This window comes from Aphis gossypii, chromosome 1 (assembly GCF_020184175.1).
Source record: "Aphis gossypii isolate Hap1 chromosome 1, ASM2018417v2, whole genome shotgun sequence".
Classification (NCBI taxonomy): Eukaryota; Metazoa; Arthropoda; class Insecta; order Hemiptera; family Aphididae; genus Aphis; species Aphis gossypii.
The window spans coordinates 22420963-22439351 of NC_065530.1; the positions used below are offsets into that span (position 1 = coordinate 22420963).

The 18389-nt window shown below is 26.4% G+C and overlaps 3 protein-coding genes and 1 pseudogene across 10 annotated transcripts; 3 read left to right on the forward strand and 1 right to left on the reverse strand.

Moving 5' to 3' along the window:
• The first annotated feature begins 626 nt into the window (after window positions 1-626).
• On the forward strand, window positions 627-2926 carry LOC114129147 (phosphatidylethanolamine-binding protein homolog F40A3.3-like). 2 transcript variants are annotated; one of them, XM_027993794.2, is made up of 6 exons: window positions 627-796; window positions 951-1058; window positions 1863-1986; window positions 2194-2331; window positions 2398-2473; window positions 2551-2926. In XM_027993794.2, the coding sequence occupies exons 2-6, from the start codon at window positions 999-1001 to the stop codon at window positions 2687-2689; spliced, it is 537 nt and encodes a 178-aa protein (XP_027849595.1). In that variant the 5' UTR covers window positions 627-796; window positions 951-998; the 3' UTR covers window positions 2690-2926. The 2 variants fall into 2 exon arrangements, with proteins under 2 accessions (XP_027849595.1, XP_027849594.1); XM_027993793.2 differs by having other exon boundaries at window positions 630-1058.
• A 2974-nt stretch (window positions 2927-5900) lies between these two features.
• LOC114129146 (aminomethyltransferase, mitochondrial) lies at window positions 5901-11128 on the forward strand. 2 transcript variants are annotated; one of them, XM_050197882.1, is made up of 6 exons: window positions 5901-6067; window positions 8056-8301; window positions 9022-9182; window positions 9865-10193; window positions 10339-10421; window positions 10614-11128. In XM_050197882.1, exons 2-6 carry the CDS (start codon window positions 8124-8126, stop codon window positions 10958-10960), a joined length of 1098 nt encoding a protein of 365 aa, XP_050053839.1. In that variant the 5' UTR covers window positions 5901-6067; window positions 8056-8123; the 3' UTR covers window positions 10961-11128. The 2 variants fall into 2 exon arrangements, with proteins under 2 accessions (XP_050053839.1, XP_027849593.1); XM_027993792.2 differs by lacking the exon at window positions 5901-6067 and adding an exon at window positions 7711-7890.
• Window positions 6076-6635, forward strand: LOC114129152 (phosphatidylethanolamine-binding protein 1-like; annotated as a pseudogene).
• On the reverse strand, window positions 10909-16008 carry LOC114129145 (repetitive organellar protein-like). Of its 6 annotated transcripts, XM_050197880.1 has the most exons (14): window positions 15888-15973; window positions 15683-15749; window positions 15542-15620; window positions 15318-15437; window positions 15110-15238; window positions 14850-15057; window positions 14244-14327; window positions 13893-14057; window positions 13678-13820; window positions 13267-13490; window positions 12461-12631; window positions 11999-12088; window positions 11143-11322; window positions 10918-11053 (listed from the first exon to the last, which is right to left on the reverse strand). In XM_050197880.1, exons 4-14 carry the CDS (start codon window positions 15426-15428, stop codon window positions 11020-11022), a joined length of 1539 nt encoding a protein of 512 aa, XP_050053837.1. In that variant the 5' UTR covers window positions 15429-15437; window positions 15542-15620; window positions 15683-15749; window positions 15888-15973; the 3' UTR covers window positions 10918-11019. The 6 variants fall into 6 exon arrangements, with proteins under 6 accessions (XP_050053836.1, XP_050053837.1, XP_050053835.1 ...); XM_050197879.1 differs by having other exon boundaries at window positions 10909-11053; window positions 11139-11322; window positions 15683-16004; XM_050197878.1 differs by having other exon boundaries at window positions 15683-16005.
• Window positions 16009-18389: the final 2381 nt, after the last annotated feature.

The window sequence follows — 18389 nt, forward strand, 5'->3', positions numbered from 1 at the left end:
ATGAGATAAAGTGTCATTGCCCCTCAGATAGAATAAATGTATTATTAAAGGCTGATGGAAGGAAATCATTATTGGGCTAATAGAAATTATATCTGAAATGTGAAATAAATTGGTATACAATTTAAGGAATATATTATTTGCATCGGTAAAATATTATAAAGTATCATCAAATTGTATATTTGTGAGTTACATGACGCCATGACACACAGATTACAATTTTTTTTTATAATTAACCCTGCAACTTGCGACCTGTCACCTGTAGCACAGAATAGATAATAATATTAAATCTATTCTGTGCTTGTAGTCTAAACCAGCGTTTCCCAAACTTTTTCTCTGCCAGTCCCCTTAGAAATAGTAAAAATGATTGCGGACCCCCTTAATATAATAATAAAATTTTCGTTTTTATATATACTATGTATAGTATTTTCAATTTACGTTCGTGGTCTCGTGGACCCCATCTGGTACACGCGCGGACCTCGAAACACAGTTTGGGAAACGCTGGTCTATAGTTCTATACTATTTTATTTTTAACATACTCTAACTAACTTGTGTTGCAGTGCTCCAAGCGGTGCCCACAGTTAGCGGACTTTTAATTACACATTATCAAATATAATTTTGATATTATTATCAACATTCAACTATTCAACTGATCAGGCTATTAACTTAGTCGTGTCTCCAATCTTCATTTCTCTGTAGAATTTGAATAGGTATATTTATTATAATCTCACGCGATTGTCGTGATACTACAATATTATACTATTAGAGTCCACAAAATACAATATTTATATTAACACTTGTGAGTAATAAAGGCTCCGCCTTTCAATTTTTAATCTATTGTTATTTACCGGTTTGTACACGACGTGTATAGTCTATACATGGCGTTGCTGATAAAATCCGCCATTAATTGCTGTCGCCTGACCGCTCGACCTAAACATTTGATCGTTTCACAGACGTTAAAGTTCAGTCCTCGTTTGTCGTACTCAACTAAATCCGCCGCCATGCTCGAACACGAAGTGGTTCCCGACGTGATCGCCGTTGCGCCCAGCGACAAAATTGAAGTAAAATATTATTATTGTATTCATTTTTATCGTCGAAACCTTAAGACGACGTCACCACATTAGGTATAAGTTTTCTCGCACGACATGATAAATTTGAGTTCAGCAGAACCAATTTTGTGTTGCTAGATTTTAAATAAATTAATGTTTTTCGTTCTAATATCATATGTGTTATAATATGTGTTTGTACATTGGTTATTAACGAGACCTTAATTTTCAAGTAAAGCTTATTTAGTATAGTATAAAATATTTAAATATTGCAGAAAAATATTGAATTAAGTAAAAGAGCCAATGTACTAGTATAAATTATGTCCTTGACTTTGTATTTGATAATAGATCAATTCACATCAATATAAAATCTAATAACACTCATGTTTGGTTCTGCTGAATTCAAATTAAATTTTGTATGTTATGTGTGGCCGTGTGAACACGAATCAGAGAGAGAAAACTTATAATGTAATGACTTCTTCTTATAGTTTTTTGAGTATTTTCCAAGCTTTATAGTTTAAAAATGGTTTTCTAAAATTAAGAGATTGGTTAATAGTAAAATTTATTTTATACTAACAAACTGTCCATTATTATTTTGGTTAATTTATTATTACGTTACTTATTTTCCATCCACAATATTATCAGTAAGTGGGGGCTGTAACGATAATGTGGTATGTGTATTTATAATAAAATAAGTTAAAATAATGTGAGTCATGAACTGTGTCTTAAAAAATAATGTCTATATCACTATTATCAAGTAATTCTTAAATACAGATCTCATTTAACATTATATTAATTGATAAATATTTTATATTATAGGTATCATACCCAAGTGGAGTGGTTGTTAATATGGGTAATGAACTCACACCCACTCAAGTAAAAGATGAACCATCTGTAAGCTGGCCTGCTGATCCAAATGCTTTGTATACTCTTTGTATGACAGGTAATGTATAAATAATATCTCTAATCATCTCATTGTCAATACCATATAAATATCATACACTGTATAATATTAGGCAGTCGTAAAAATTTTGTTTATTTCTTTGAGCATTTATGTACACTCCTTATAAGTATAAAAATACATGGTTGATGTTGTATATTTATAGTATTAAATATTAAAATTTATTCTAATTGATCATTTTTATCTTAGATCCTGATGCTCCGAGTCGTAAAGAACACACATATAGAGAATGGCATCATTGGTTAGTTGGAAATATTCCTGGTACTGATATCACTAAGGGTGAAACACTTTCTGAATATGTAGGCTCTGGACCACCACCTGAAACTGGTAAAATAATAAAATTAAAAAAATATATATATAAATTGTTATTTATGATGTATTTTTTTGTTATAGGACTTCATCGTTATGTATTCTTAGCTTATAAACAACCATCAAAGTTGAATTTTGATGAACCCCGTTTAACTAACAGGTAGTGTATAGTAATCAATAAAGTAATATAATACAAAATATGATGTATTTTGTTAACTTTTAATACTAAAAATTTAGATCTGCAGAAAAGCGTGAAAAGTTTTCTATTGCTAAATTTGCACTTAAATACAATTTGGGAAATCCAGTTGCCGGAAATTTCTATCAAGCTCAATATGATGATTATGTGCCAATATTATACAAGCAGCTTGGTGCTTAAGTTATTACATAAGTATATATTTTCAGTACTCGGCTCACATGTGTAATTAAATATTTCGAAATATTAAATTTTAAAACAATAGCAATATTATTTATATTTTTATTACTCAAACAAAATTTGTCTTTATAATAATTATAAGTAATAACATGTATTTTTTTTTTATTAGAATCAATTATGGATGTGGTTAAAAATGTTAGTTAAAAATAAATGTTTTTAATTGATGCTTTTATTACATAATTGTTTTAAGTAAATTATGTTTCCTGAAATAAATATTGATAAAGGTAGTTAACCTAATCCAACTTATTTAAGTAAAACAGCTATCAGTAGTTTAATCTAAATAGTATTATATCATTCTTTATCTTTTTATCATGTTATTCATGGATATTATTAAATATTTTCCTTCATTTTAAGCTTTAATTTTTATTTTCATTATAATTATATAACATTAAATAACATACTATTAATATTAAACAATAAATTAAAAATTGTTTCTATTACAAAAATAGCAGTTTACAATAGGAGTGGCTATTGGTTAGGCTACTGAGTACTGGGTAGCCAATTTTAGACTTTTGATTTCTAGTTTGACTCAATCTCCATCTTACCAATAAACAAAAAGCTTTTTATTGATACGTATGTTATATATATTTTTATTTTATTCCATATATATGCTTTTTGAAAACAATATATTCTAATAATTAGAATTTAATATTATATTGATTTTATAATTATGGTTTTATTTTGTTTTTAAATCTTTTTCTACAACCTTGGACTTAGGAAAGAGTGCTCAGAAATTGTATCTACAATGTATATTACAATTGGAGTAAATATATAGTTTTTTGAAGAGTTTATTTTTCTATCAACAGTCAAATATTTTTTAGAAAATGTGTATACAAATTACTTACATTTTTTTATTTTGATGGTTTATCATTAATATTCATTTTATATATTTAATTGTCTGATAAGGGCAGTGCATAGAGCATGGACACACGTAGTCAGTGGCATAATGAACATTTTTTTTTCCTGAGTGTGCCTATTATCAGTCAGCAAGCACTGATGTAGGGTGATGAAACTATGAAAGTTGAAGTCATCTCTGACGTCCATGGTGATCATGTTAGTGTAAATCGGTTAATTTAAATAATTTTTTAATAATAATAATTTAATTGCATTTTTTTTCATACTTATTCAATTTTAATGGGTAAGTACCTTATTTCAGTTACAAATAACATTATTAATGTTTTGCTTTATGTCCTAGAATTCATTTAACTTAACAGTTGACACATTTTATGGTAAGTAGGATTTTCTAATTTTTACATACTTACAAAAAAAGTTACAGGTGTTTATATTGTAATAATTAGATGTAGTAAAAATGAAATAGGTAAAAACTAAAATTTTACTATTTGCCTATCCAGCCATGGGGATCTGGACTCTGGGCATGCCTATGAATATTTATTTTATTTATTTACTCCATAACAAACTTTAATTTGATTGTTTTAACTTCTAACTACATAATATTATAACATTACAATTTACAATAATATAAAATAATATTATTAACTACAACATTGATTGTGGAAAAAGTTACCGAGACTATAAAGCACTTGGAAGAAGTACGGTGATGGTTGGACGGTAATTTAAAAAGGGAGTGTCTATTCGTTGACTATAGCACGATGTAGGTAGTTACCATAATATATGTTAATTATAAAACCTTCATGGTTGACTAAAATAATATTATTATTGTAGACTTTAGTTGTACCTTGTACCTAAAAATATATAGGTATATATTTTATAAACCTATTAATTATTATCAATAAAAATGGAACCTATGGTAATTATAAAAAGTAAAGGTTCCTATTGTAATTTTTAGGTATACGCATTATGCATACAATGCCAAAAAGCGGATATTTTAGCATATTGTTTATTAATTATTCATCGCCCATATACAATAATTACTTCTTAATTTTCAAATAGGAAATTTTTTTAATGCATACAAGGTAAACATTCTAAACTTAGTATCGAAATTAAACTATTAGGTAGGTACCTATAGGTACTTTTTAAAACTATATTTAATGCTTATTTTTATATAGGTAGGTATACCTACGAAATTCAACTATGGAGTACTGCTGAAAATTAAATATAAATAAATTTCAAACCTTCCAATCCATAACTTTTTCCATGATCACAAAGGTTCCATATTATGTTTTTAACCTTATTATTTTCTTCAAAATAAATACGGTAGACGAAATTTCCAAAATCCTACGTATAAATGATTCCACTATCGATTGACAAATCATTTAAATCCTCTATTGGTTCTGTTATTAATTCTAGTTAATTCTACTCGCAAGCTGAAGAAAAATACTGTAGAACCTAGGGGCTTAAATTTTTCTCAAATATTAATAATTTTTAGTCAAATCTTTTTATGAAGTGTGACCATTGGGTAGTTGCGTTTTTTATGTGTGTCCTCTGGGTTTGGTTTTATAGGGAACTATGCGCTCTGAGCAAGGAAAATTAATGTACCCTCTCTAGTTCAGGTTAAGTATAGGTTAGGTATGTAATAGCTATGGGTTTTCTCAAGATAACTTTTAATTTTTCTATACATTATTGTTGATAATTTTATTCAAATCATTAAAAAAAAAAACTATTATTCAAAAACTAATATCTGAACTCTGAAGACGCCCATGATACATCAGCTTCCTTGTTAGTTTTCCTTGTTAGTCCTTGCCTACTCTTCAGATCGGCCTTGTGTGTCCTAGTCAAAAATCATAATGTTTACTTCCATAAATCATAATAGGTAGTCATAATACATGCTTATTGTAATATTCTTATCAAACTTTCACGTTGTTTTATAAAATAAATATATACCTATATTATTATACAATTTTTTAAAACAAATTTACAAATTTGGAGTGATAATTATTTAATATTTACTTTAAAAGTTTGATTGAATGTCAAAAAAATTTGTTGTTGAATGAAATTTCAGAATACTTTATGACTGTAAAAAACTTTGAGGACTGTGATAGGATATTTTATTATATTATATCAGTCACATAATTTTTAATTATTACAGTACAAATACACTTGCAAATGTTATACGTGTATGTAATATATTTTGGTTGTTTAATGTTTTTGTATTTATAATAATGTTATAATTCTATGTATACTCTATGTTTGACTGGTAAATATATGATAATTTTAATAATTAAAAAAACATATTAAAATATTTTTTTTTGATTTTATACTAACAACCTGATGCTCCGACTTGTGCTGAACCTACATTGAGGGAATGGCATCATTGGTTGGAAAGAAACATTCCCGGTGGTCATGTGAGTCTAGGAGAAACGCTCTCCGAGTATATAGGTTTTGGACCTCAGCCAAAAACAGGTATAATAATGATTAAAGTATCTATAGAAGGATCAATAAAAAATAACTTTTTTAATTTAAAGATAAAAATAACAATTATTAACAATTTCGTAGGACTAAATCGTTACGTGTTTTTAGTATACCAATAACCGTCAAAACTGTCATTCGATGAAATGTGTTTAAGCAATAGATAATTTGCTAATATATTATTAAACATTAACATGAACTATAAATTTCTAGATTTATGTCTATATATTATTCTATATCTAAATAATTAACCAATCTAACGTGTATTTTGATTATTAATTACTTAAAAGTGTAATATATTGGTTATACTATTTACATAGATCTGTCGAACATTGTGAGAAATTTTCAATTAAAATATTTGCATTGAAGTACAATTTAGGAACACCTGTGGCTGGTAACTTTTATTTGGCTCAGTACCTACGATGTTCCGACTCTTTAACCAACTATTAGATATCAAATAATTTTATATTCTTTTTGTAACCAACTATTCAATAATGATTGAAAATAATATTTAAGCAACTATTCGATTTTTTGAGTTCGTAGTATTTTATGTAATTTGTAAGTAAATTATTAAAATAAAAATTACTCTAGTATAAAAATGAATATTTTATTTTATTTTACTATTATATTGATGAATATTTTACATTAATTATAGGTAAGGTATTATATTTATTGTATAATGAGTTTATATTAATTATAATTTTTGGAATTTTTAAGTATACTTGTATACTAAGTATAGCTTGTTTGTATCACTACAAAAAAAAAAAAAATCGCAATTATTTTAAAATATGGTCGTTAAGTATACTTAAAAATTCCAAAAATTATAATTAATATAAACTTATTATACAATAGATATAATACCTTACCTATAATTAATGTAAAATATACGACCATATTTTAAAATAATTGCGATTTTTTTTTTTGTTACTCGAGAAATTTTCTGTAGTGATACAAGCTATTAATTTTTAAACGAAATTTCCCTATTTTACTGTAAATTATTCAGATAATAGTTTATTTAAACATTTTGATAGTTATTTTTCAGTTATTACAATTTTTATATAAATGATAAAAATCTTTACAAATAGGTAATTAAAAAAAAAAGATAAAATATATGTTATATTGGATTTAGGGTTTTTATATTCAGGCTATTTTTACAAATTATAAATATTAATATATTGATATTAATTACCAACATTTTTATGTTACCATATCACTCATATTTTCTAAATCCATTGCGTAGATCTTTTATCTTTAGTATACACAATTAAATATTTAAATTTTTTGCTTTTTTTAGTTTAATAATATCGATTTAAATTAATTAAATACTAATTACCTAAAATATTTTAATATGATGATATATAATTGTATATCTCATTAATATTCTTGTCTACTCCCAAGACCTATTATTTGTATTGTATACTAAAATATTTAAGTAGGTGTGTATATTTTCGTTTTATGTAGCTATCAATATTGTTGAACTTTGACATAACACATACCTAAATTTATTTAATAATAGTACCTATCAATTGTACTATTATAATATTTGTTGATAAAAATTGATATACATTAAAAGTTGTGAACGTTAGATAGCCTTGGTATGAAAGATAAAATGTATACATATTATATTATTATAGATTATAACTGAATAATATTCATGTAGTAATGTGTACAAAGCAATCGACGTTGTTCGATTAAAAACTTAATCGGTCCATGTATTGTGTTTGTATTGTCCAATCTTGTTAAGACCAAACTCATAGCCATGTCGCTGTTTAAACTGAATTCTAGACCAACGTTTTTCTGCAAACTACGATTATCGGGTGAGTGTCATAGGAGCATCTTGGTGGGTGTTTACATACAAATATATATTAATTATATAATATATCTTATGATACCATAAACTATAACAATACATTACTTCGGTGATAGCGGACACGACCTACATGTAGGTATATTATGATATCCTGTAACCGATTTATTTTTAGCACGATCATACGCAAACGATGTGAAAAAAACGAAATTGCACGAGTTTCACGTCCGTCATGGAGGTAAAATGGTGCCGTTCGCTGGCTACATGATGCCAGTCAAATATGCCGATAGCATAGCGTCCTCGCACCTCCACACACGTCGGCAGTGTTCTTTGTTCGACGTTTCGCATATGTTGCAGACGAAAATTCATGGCAAACATAGGGAACAGTTCATGGAACAGATTTGCGTTACGGACGTACAGAGTAAGTACGGAAAAACAAAAATTTCCACAAAATTTGCTACGTCATGACTGTAATTCGATGGCAGGGTGAGCAAAAGGCTTGCAAATTTATCACAAGTCTTATTTAGTTTTTTTTTATTAGAAATTAAAAAAATACTGAACATAGTCACTTAAATTTTTATGAGAAATAAATTAAAATGTGACAACATTTAAGGTATTTTAAAATTAAAATAATAATGTGTCTCGAAACTTCGTTATTCAACAAATATTAATCGTAGAAACTTGAAATATTTTACTACACTTAAATTATCATTTTCTATAAAAAATTTACTTTTCAAAATGTTGAGACTAATCTTAAGATACGTCTCATTATTTACAGGTATATACTCTATAGTCTATATCGTATATCGTAGGTTATTTAATTATTAACTATTAATATTCAAAAGTGTATAAATAATCATAAAAAAAAAAAATAATAAATATATATTGTATAAAACAATTAAAACTTTTAAGTTCATACAATTTAAGGGGGTTGCTCTCCTTTTCTACAATCCAAAAAACTATATAGGCTATTACGAATTGTTGCCTATACTGCTACTAAGGTTCATGGATTTACTAATAATACTAAAACATATGCACGTACGTACCTGTACCCACTATTGTTTACCTTGAATAATAATTGCGCTTGCGGATATGTTGATAATAATATTATATTATTTTATCGATGCAATTCGATGTCTAGATCTGGGAATGGGAAAAAGTGCGCTGAGCTTGTTTATAGACGACCAGACGGGTGGTATACTGGACGATTTGATCATAACGAAAACCAATGGTGATTATTTGTACATGGTGACTAACGCTGGTTGCAAGGAACAGGACATGCGAATGTTAACTGAACAATTGGTGAATAACGTCTAATATATATTTTCAATATTTTTGCATGCTGTAAGATTAACTTACATAGAAAAGGTTCCAAAATAACAAGAATATTATATTTGCTAAAAAAAACAACATTTTTACTAAACATAGAAAAAAACTAAAAAAAGTCAAGAAGAATTAAATGTCTATGTATATAGGTACATAAAAATACAAAAATAATATCATGAATACCATTTTTAAAAAAAATATAATATAAATATTTATGAAGTATTCAAGTGTCTCTATTTATTCATTTTTTTAATTTCAACAAAAAAACCAAATATCGTTTTTGTCAAAAACTTATTTCGCATAATAATTGGCGTTTTCTTGCATTTTTTGTTTTTCCCGATCATTTTGTTAAGTACTTGAAAATTATAACTTTTGATAAAGTAAACCAAATACTAAATAGATCCAATTTTTTTTTATCAAAAATCATAATCAAAGTTGAATATTGAAGCATTTTACAACTCCAATAAGTGGTGACGGACAAAAAAGAACACACATGATTGTTAAATCAATACATTCATCGCTCAGCTCAGAATCTTACATACTATTTTTCACAAGTCTTCACTCTTTTCGCAATTTCGGATCTGTCAACACATTCTCAGCTTTTCTCTTATGACAACACCGACAATCACCATATCATGTCTTCTCGTTGGGTTTTCAGTCTATTTTCAAATCGAGCGGCCAAGACGTGAGCTTGGAGTTTTTGGACAGCGATGAACAGTCACTGTTAGCCTTGCAGGGACCCAGTTCCGCGGGCGTGTTGCAGTCAGTAGTAGGCAAATCCACCGATCTGTCGGGGCTATACTTCATGGACTCGACTACGGCCACGGTCTGCGGTGTGCCGGACTGCCGGGTCACCCGGTGCGGCTATACCGGCGAAGACGGTTTCGAAATATCTGTGCCTTCCGATCGGGTCGAGGCGATCGCTGAATCATTCGTCGCCCACGACGACGTGAAATTGGCTGGGCTGGGCGCCAGAGACACTCTGAGGCACAGTAATCGATCGACTCAATCTATTTTATTTTGTTATTTAATTATTCATTATTACTGTTTTTATCAACATCACTCCACTTTTGACTATAATTATATTATAATGATATCATGACGTACATGATAATTAAATTTTCGATTGCAGGTTGGAAGCCGGTATGTGTTTGCATGGATCAGATATAAGCATTGATACAACGCCGGTCGAAGCTGCGTTGATGTGGACCATAAGTATGTATTTATATACCTATATAGATTTGTATATAATATACACAATACACACCCTTCCTTGTTTATTATTTTATCTCCCAGTCTCCCAATATTTCCGTCCCATCCACCGTCCGGATTTTCGCATTTTAAGATATAATAGATATATTTTTTGTTTTCATAGCATAAAATGTTCGTTATTTAATTTTTTCTCAGGCCGTAAGAGAAGAGACGAACGACGGTTTCCTGGTGCTTCTGCGATTCTGAAACAACTGAGCGATGGCGCACGACGCAAGAGAGTCGGTCTCGTTCAAAAAGCTCAAGGTGCACCGGTCAGGGGCGGAGCAGTTTTATTTAACCCAGTGAACGGCGAAAAAATCGGTTCGGTGACTAGTGGTTGCCCGTCTCCGACATTATCCCAAAACATAGCCATGGGCTATGTTGACAGTCGATTTGTCAAAAACGGAACGGATATACTAGCGGAGGTTCGAGGACAGAAGATACCTATGGTGATCACAAAAATGCCATTTGTGAAAGCAAATTATTATTCAAAACCCAAATAATAAACAATTTAATATTTAATCTATTAATAATTTATTCGATTATTATCTATCACAGAGAACTACGTTGACGTTGACATTGATGAAATATTTGAACTAAAAAAAAAAAAAAAAATAGAATATTAAATTTTTGTGGACAATAAACGTACTTTTAGATTGTATTATTTAACAGTTCTCGTACCTACTTTTTATTCCTTCTTCTATTGCGTATTCGTTTTTTTTTAATAAACGAATAATTAGGTTTTGAATTATTTATTATTCGTCTTAATTTTCCATTTTTCTTATAAAGTTTACTGCAGTGATGTTTTAGTTCATTGATTTTGTGTTTAAATCTTTCAATCATATGGTGCATTTCTTTTCTCCACCTGTAATTTTGTTTATAATTTAAATAAATTTAGTTTAAAGTATTTTTATTATTAGTATTAATAATTAGGTATATAAGTACCCACAAAACTACCAAGTAATTTTAACTATGTTTATAAATAGGGCTCGGATTTAAGGTTTCTTTTAGAAATATAATAATATAAATAAATATTAAATAAATAATAGAAATTTAATAATAGAAATCTAATTTTTATGTATGAATTTGTTTCACGTTATTCTGATTCCAAGTATAAATAAATTTATTTTTGATTTTTTTATATAAATGCTTTTTTTTTAGTTATTTTGGTTGTAAAATTTTTATATGTTTATTATGTTGCTAAAGTAATAATAAAAAATTGAATTAATAAGAAATGTAAAAACCCAGAATGCGTTATAGCCTTTATAGATATTGGATTATTACTGCTTTCGTTATCGGCTTGTTTATTAAATGTATTAAACGTATAGATTATCGATCTATATATTATAGCAAGCAGTACTTATACGGTTAGTATACCTATAATATCGATATAGACCATTTCAAAATTTATGAATTAGTGTTATAATTTAATTAATAATGAATAATTATTATATGTGGTTTCCACTATTCCTATAAGTTAATATTTTTTATTTAAATCACTAAAAAATAGTTTATCAAAATGTTAATATAACTTATCTTACATCTCTATCATTTGATTTTGTGCTTCAACATGTTTTTTAAGCTCGTTAATTTGCATTTCTTTTTGTTCAAAATTCTCTTCTGGTCGTTTCCTAAAAAATATTGATATTTTCATTTTATTTTAGAATATGCATATTTTATAGTAGGTACATATTGAATGCTTGAAAACTTCGAAATAGTTAAAGTTTCCTGTGAATCATTATACGACTTTGCACGAATTAGAATAATAATAACTGATGATCAATTTTATATTTTGATTTCAAATTTTTTTTAAAATCATAAAATTGTAGCATGGCATTTTTTAAACATTGTTGCATAGAATTAACGTTAAATATAATATGTAGGTATATTTTTAAAATTTGTTTTATTAATATTAGTTGTCATATAATAAACTGGATACAATCTGTTTTTATCAATTTTTAAATATAGTACTTTTTAACAGTTAATCACTGTATTCTTCTTACAATTTACTAATTTCCAATTCCAATGTTTTTATTCTATCTGTTGCGCTCAAAATAATTCTATTGTTTTCAGATATTTCATTTATTGCTTTGTTTAAATTATTTTCTAGTGATTTTTTTGTATCTTTTAAAAATACTATTTCCATTACATATTTAGTTTTTTTTCTCGCATAACTGTAAACATTAAAAAGTTTGTCGTTTTTTAAAAACAATATATTTTTTTATATGTTTATATGAATAAAAGTTTTCAGAATTATTAAGTAACCAGTGGTTAATAATTAATACCTTGGACCCTGCTCTTAAAATTTCGTAACAATAGATGCATTTTTAAATCCATATATAAATCAATTTCAGTTAAAATTATATGGTAGTACGCAATCTCAATTTAATAAATAGCTTTGGATACACCTGCCTAAATATTAAAGTTTTTTACAAGTAAAATAATATAAATAATATTAAAAAATAATATTCATACGATTGGTATACTATACTATACGGCCATATAGGTTTAACATTATTAAAATATACTATAATACTATACTAAAATATAAATTGTTGTAATTGTACGTTTTGATATAATTTATATATTATATTTAAAATTTACTGGTTAGTTTTTTTGCTAAGATTCAAATGTTAATATTATTTAGGTTGCCATAATCGAATTTAAGGTGTTCATTAAAAAAATTGGTGTTTATTTAATTTTAGTTAAATTATTTTTTATTTTTTATAAATTCAAATAGAAATGACGATTGTTATAAAGAAGTTTTGAAATTGTAAAAAGATAGATGGGTATGCGTTTTTATACACACCTCTCTTGTAGTTGCCTGTTTGTTTCTTTTAGAACTTCAACATCTGCTATTAAATTGTTGAATGTGACTTCATGTTCTTTGATTTGTTGGGTAAGTTTTGTCACTTTCTTAGAGTATATATCTGATTCTTTTTCACACTTCTCTGTAATAGATTTATATTTCTTATTTATAATTTCATACTCTTTTGATATCTGTTGATTTTTATTAAACATTATTTGTTTTTCCTGAAATTTATAGAGTTCTTTAGATAAGTTCGTCAATTTAAGAATATTTAAAATTATGTACATCTAAATGTATTTCAACATTAATAAATTTGAGTTTAATTCATGCATAGCTTTTTTTATTTTCTTAATTTAATTAATTAGCAAAATTTTATTAATTTAGTATTTAATAAGAATTTATAATACACACCGTACGTAGAAACTCAATTTCAACATTAGCCTCACGTAATTTGGCTTTGTACATGGTTTTCACCTTATCCACTTCCAAATTAACTTTTGTTCCCGCTTGTTGTATTAAATTTGCAAGCTCATTTTCTAATTTGGCAATATTTTCTGAAATTTAATAGTGATTGGAAATTGATTTAATAAAATACATGCTTTTTAAATTTTACAAATTATAATAACCATTTGATTTTTTTAAATCCGTTAAAAGTTTATCTTTTTCTGAATGGGTTTTTTCTACTATTTCAACTGCTTCTTTAACTTTACACCTGGCAACTTCTACGTCTGTTTGATATTTATAAACATTTTCATGGCATGATTCTAGTGCGGCTTCTAATTCTTTACGAACTAATAATAGTAAATATTGTTTTATTGTGACATAATATTATTATACTAATAAAAATTGTCATAGACACACGAAAATGTTTTTATTAAAATGATAATTAATAATGGGTACACTTTTTACAAAAATGTTTTGAAAAAAAATATTAAAATAGTCATGTTTAAAAGCTATAAAGTTATGTTAAATTTTACCACGATTTGATTTGTCTATTGCTTGGTTAAGACGCGAATTTTCGTTTTCAATCATTTTAATTCTTGAAATTTCCATCTGATAATCTAAAATAAGTATTGAATATTATTTTATAAATATATTTACGATTGAAGAAACTACTAAAAAAAAAAACAAATAAACAAATAAATAAAAAATAAAAAAATGACCCTATTTATAAATACTAATCACATATTTAGAATTATTATTTTTTTTTGAAGGGGACAGGGTTTGTTATAAAAATTATATTATAAGCTTTAGTAAAATGTTAATAATTAATGATTAGAATGATCATAAATATACTGTAGAATAAAACCTAAATAAAATTGTCCATTTATATATCAATGATGTGCTTATCTATATAATATATTATCACAAATATCGCAATTTTTATTTTTAAAATATTATTTATCTTAATCGCGATACTAAATAGTCTTCTTCTTTAAATAATAATAATAAAAAAAAAAAAAAAATCGAAATTTTTATCACTAATATTTTAGATTTTTTATACATTAAGTTCAAGAAAATCGTGTATAATAAAATGTACGCGATATGATAAATTTGTAATTGACATTCACGTTGTTACTTACTACAATTTTCTTTTTCGACGTGAAAATGTTTGGATTCTAGTAGCAAATATTTGTCATATAATTCATCATATTTGTCTATCCAATATTGGCATTTGTTTTCTACTTCTAGGATCCTCTTAAGGTAATTCGCTTTTTCATCAAAGTTTATAATATGATGTGGTTCACTGTTTTTATTTTGTATAGATGGTGTGCAGTCGTTTTCTTTTTCCTAAAAATGTTTAAAAACAAGTTTATGATAATTTATTATGACTTCTACTAACCTGTAAATCTTGTTTGATTTCGTTTTTATTGCGTTGGATATCAAAGGAATCTAATACATTTTTCAATTCTTGTTCTAAAACTCTAAGCGTTTTACAGTCTTCTTTCAATAACAACTTTTCGGAATCCTCCTTAATTTGAAGTTTATTAAAATAAAAATATATGTTCTTTCATTATGTACTATTATAATTATAAGAAGTATTTATAAACCTTATTGTGTTTATTCAGTGATCGCTTCTTAGAAAAACCATTTATTTCGATATGTTTTTCATTTGGTATTATTAGACAATTCATATTAGACATTTCATTAATCATGGACATTTTTTCATCCTAATAAATCAAAAGAAAATATACAAGATTGAATGAATGGTATTAATATAATACAATTTAATAATTAATAATAATTGTATTATTATAGTATTATTATTAGTTACCTTAAATTTATTCAAATTTGCATCAACGCCAGTCTTGAAAGATTTCGATAATTTTAATAGTTTTTCTAACGGCAAATCACTGTATAAAAATTAAATTAAAATTAAAAATAATTAATTGCAAAATTTTAGATTCTGTCAAACTTTTCAATTGTATCAGATTTTTCTTCTGTATTTATTATATCTTCCTCCAAAAAGTTTTTATTTTCTTCTGGTGTAGACATTGTATATTGCACAGCAGTTTATTAAACAACAATAATTAATAAATTAGTAAAAAATTATAAATAAAAAAAAAACATTTAATGAACAATTACATATAGATTATATTATTTTATTTGAATTTACTAACTAAAGTATAATCATAGTTATGTAAGTTGGTTAATGGTAAGTAAAATATGATAATGATCAAAATTCAAAACAATTGGTAGTGATAGTACAGCTAAGGATAGTAGAATCACAATTCACTAGTGTTATTTAATTTATGTTTGGATACAGTATTTGTTTGTACATAGTACGTTGCGCTGTATCCATGGCAACGTGTCGCACGATTTTTGAACTCATCATGATAGAAAGATGTGCCTATACTCGTATTACAGCTGTTTAGTGGAAACCGTTATAAGGCAAAAAAATAATGATAGATTATAAAGATCGAAAAATAAATACGAAGTTTTTTTCTAATTAATACGTTAATAATATGAGAAGATTAAAATTAAATATATATATTCTATTTAATTAAATAATGATCTTTTATTTTATTAGTATATCTCAACTATGATTATAATTAAAACTCGCAGCTAAATAAATTGATTTATGATGTTACTTTTTTTTTTATTTAATATAGTTTATAGTGATTTTTTAAAAATGTTAAAAAATTTAATTGTTCATTGTACATGCCATTGTAAACATTAAGTTATAATGATGCAGTTATAATTTTCAAATGAAGTTATTATACAAACCCGGGAGACTTAGCATGTACGTTGGGCGTAGGTAAATTGAGTCCCAAACTAAAATACTGTTTTCAAAAGCGGTGAATTGAGTCCCTTGTAAAAAAATTAAAGTGGTGAATTGAGTCCCTTGTAAAAAATTAGAAGTGGTGAATTGAGTCCCTTGTGAAAAAATTAAAGTGGTGAATTGAGTCCCTTGTAAAAAATTAGAAGTGGTGAATTGAGTCCCTTGTGAAAAAATTAAAGTGGTGAATTGAGTCTCTCGTATATTATTAGACTTATTTTCAAAATTACCTATACGTACAGTCGTGCATCATTATTTAGTTATTGCGAGTGTATAAGCACATCAATGTCACGTATTAATAAGATACTTATCTTATCGTATTTAGCCACGATTAGTGTAGATAAGTTTACAATATTCCCTATACGTACAGTCGTGCACCATCAGTTATTGCGAGCATATTAGCACATCTATATAAACATTATAATGGACGTATAATGAAAAGTGAACGTAATAAAACAATTTTTATTTCTAATGGTTACAAATTTCGATTCCATAAAATGCTAAAAAATGAAATCCAGCGGTGGACTTGCTCCTTAAGTACGTGTAAGTGCTATTTGAAAATCAATGATTCCAACACAGTTATTGATAGTTTTGAAGATCACAAATATATTATAAAATATATTTTTATTGATTTTGAAAAATCTATACATAATGCCGCGCAACAAGTTTGGCCAGAAATAAATATTAAAGGTTGTCGTTTTCACCTTGGCCAAAGTTGGTGGAGAAAAATACAATGCCTTGGCTTAAGTTCAAATTATAAAAAACGAAATTCGGAGGAAAGTAATTTTTTAAAATTTTTTTTTGGTTTACCATTTTTAAGTCCGAAAGATGTTTACGATTGTTTCATTGAAGATATTATGCCAAAGCTTCCTACAAATGAAAATTTAAAATTATTTACTGATTATATTTTAAAAACATACATTGCATCAGATTCTACATTCCCGCCTAATCTTTGGGCTGAATTTTCGACTATATCTAATCGTACAACAAATAGTTGTGAATCATTTCACGCGAAGCTGAATAGTTTATTTTATACTTCACATCCAAATATTTATATTTTTATTGATGCACTCAAAGAAATCCAATCTAATACATATATTCAAATAAGAAGTAAAGAACTGTGCAAAAAATCAAAACATAATATAGAAAAGGAGAATATACTAAGAGAACAAATGACGAAGTACAAAAATAATGAAATCAGTAGACTTGACTTTATTAAGCTTGTATCATTAAAATATTTGCCCGTTTAATAGGTATCAAGTATATTATTTATCTATTATTATTATTGACAAAATTTATTATTATATTATGTATTATTTATTGAAAAGATGACACTATTTACCTATTATTATTAGTATTATTATTGACAAAATTAATTATTATAAATTATTATATTATGTATTATTTATTCAAAATTTGATTACCTATTATTATTAGTATTATTATTGACAAAATTAATTATTATAAATTATTATATTATGTATTATTTATTCAAAAATTGATTACCAATTATTATTAATTTAGACAATAGGTATTAATTACTAGAAGAATTATTAATTTACCAGGGTAAATATTTACTATAACTATTTATATTTACAAGGGACTCAGTTTACCTCTTTCATTTTTTTACGAGGGACTCAATTTACCTATGACTAAATTTTTGGTGGGACTCAGTTTACCTAAAAATAATAATATGGGACTCAATTTACCAAATCCGTGTACGTTTACCTTACATTAGGCAATACTTCAGAGTTTACCATTAGGAGAGTCACTCGTTATCATATTTCCGTTATTTTTTTAAATCGTATTATTATCGTTTTTTTTTTATGATAATAATAAAATA

What these genes read in the sequence shown, in the direction of transcription:
- LOC114129145 (XM_050197878.1), bottom strand. Translation starts at nt 15,762, where the DNA reads ATGTCTACACCAGAAGAAAATAAAAACTTTTTGGAGGAAGATATAATA. An exon ending in AAATCTGATACAATTGAAAA is followed by an intron (nt 15,621 to 15,682) that starts GTTTGACAGAAT and finishes ATTTTTATACAG; the next exon opens with TGATTTGCCGTTAGAAAAAC. An exon ending in AACAGGCAACTACAAGAGAG is followed by an intron (nt 12,632 to 13,266) that starts GTGTGTATAAAA and finishes TAATGTTTACAG; the next exon opens with TTATGCGAGAAAAAAAACTA.
- LOC114129147 (XM_027993793.2), top strand. Translation starts at nt 876, where the DNA reads ATGGCGTTGCTGATAAAATCCGCCATTAATTGCTGTCGCCTGACCGCT. An exon ending in CGCCCAGCGACAAAATTGAA is followed by an intron (nt 1,059 to 1,862) that starts GTAAAATATTAT and finishes TTTATATTATAG; the next exon opens with GTATCATACCCAAGTGGAGT. An exon ending in GAACCCCGTTTAACTAACAG is followed by an intron (nt 2,474 to 2,550) that starts GTAGTGTATAGT and finishes CTAAAAATTTAG; the next exon opens with ATCTGCAGAAAAGCGTGAAA.
- LOC114129146 (XM_027993792.2), top strand. Translation starts at nt 7,833, where the DNA reads ATGTCGCTGTTTAAACTGAATTCTAGACCAACGTTTTTCTGCAAACTA. An exon ending in CTGCAAACTACGATTATCGG is followed by an intron (nt 7,891 to 8,055) that starts GTGAGTGTCATA and finishes ATTTATTTTTAG; the next exon opens with CACGATCATACGCAAACGAT. An exon ending in GAATGTTAACTGAACAATTG is followed by an intron (nt 9,183 to 9,864) that starts GTGAATAACGTC and finishes TTGGGTTTTCAG; the next exon opens with TCTATTTTCAAATCGAGCGG.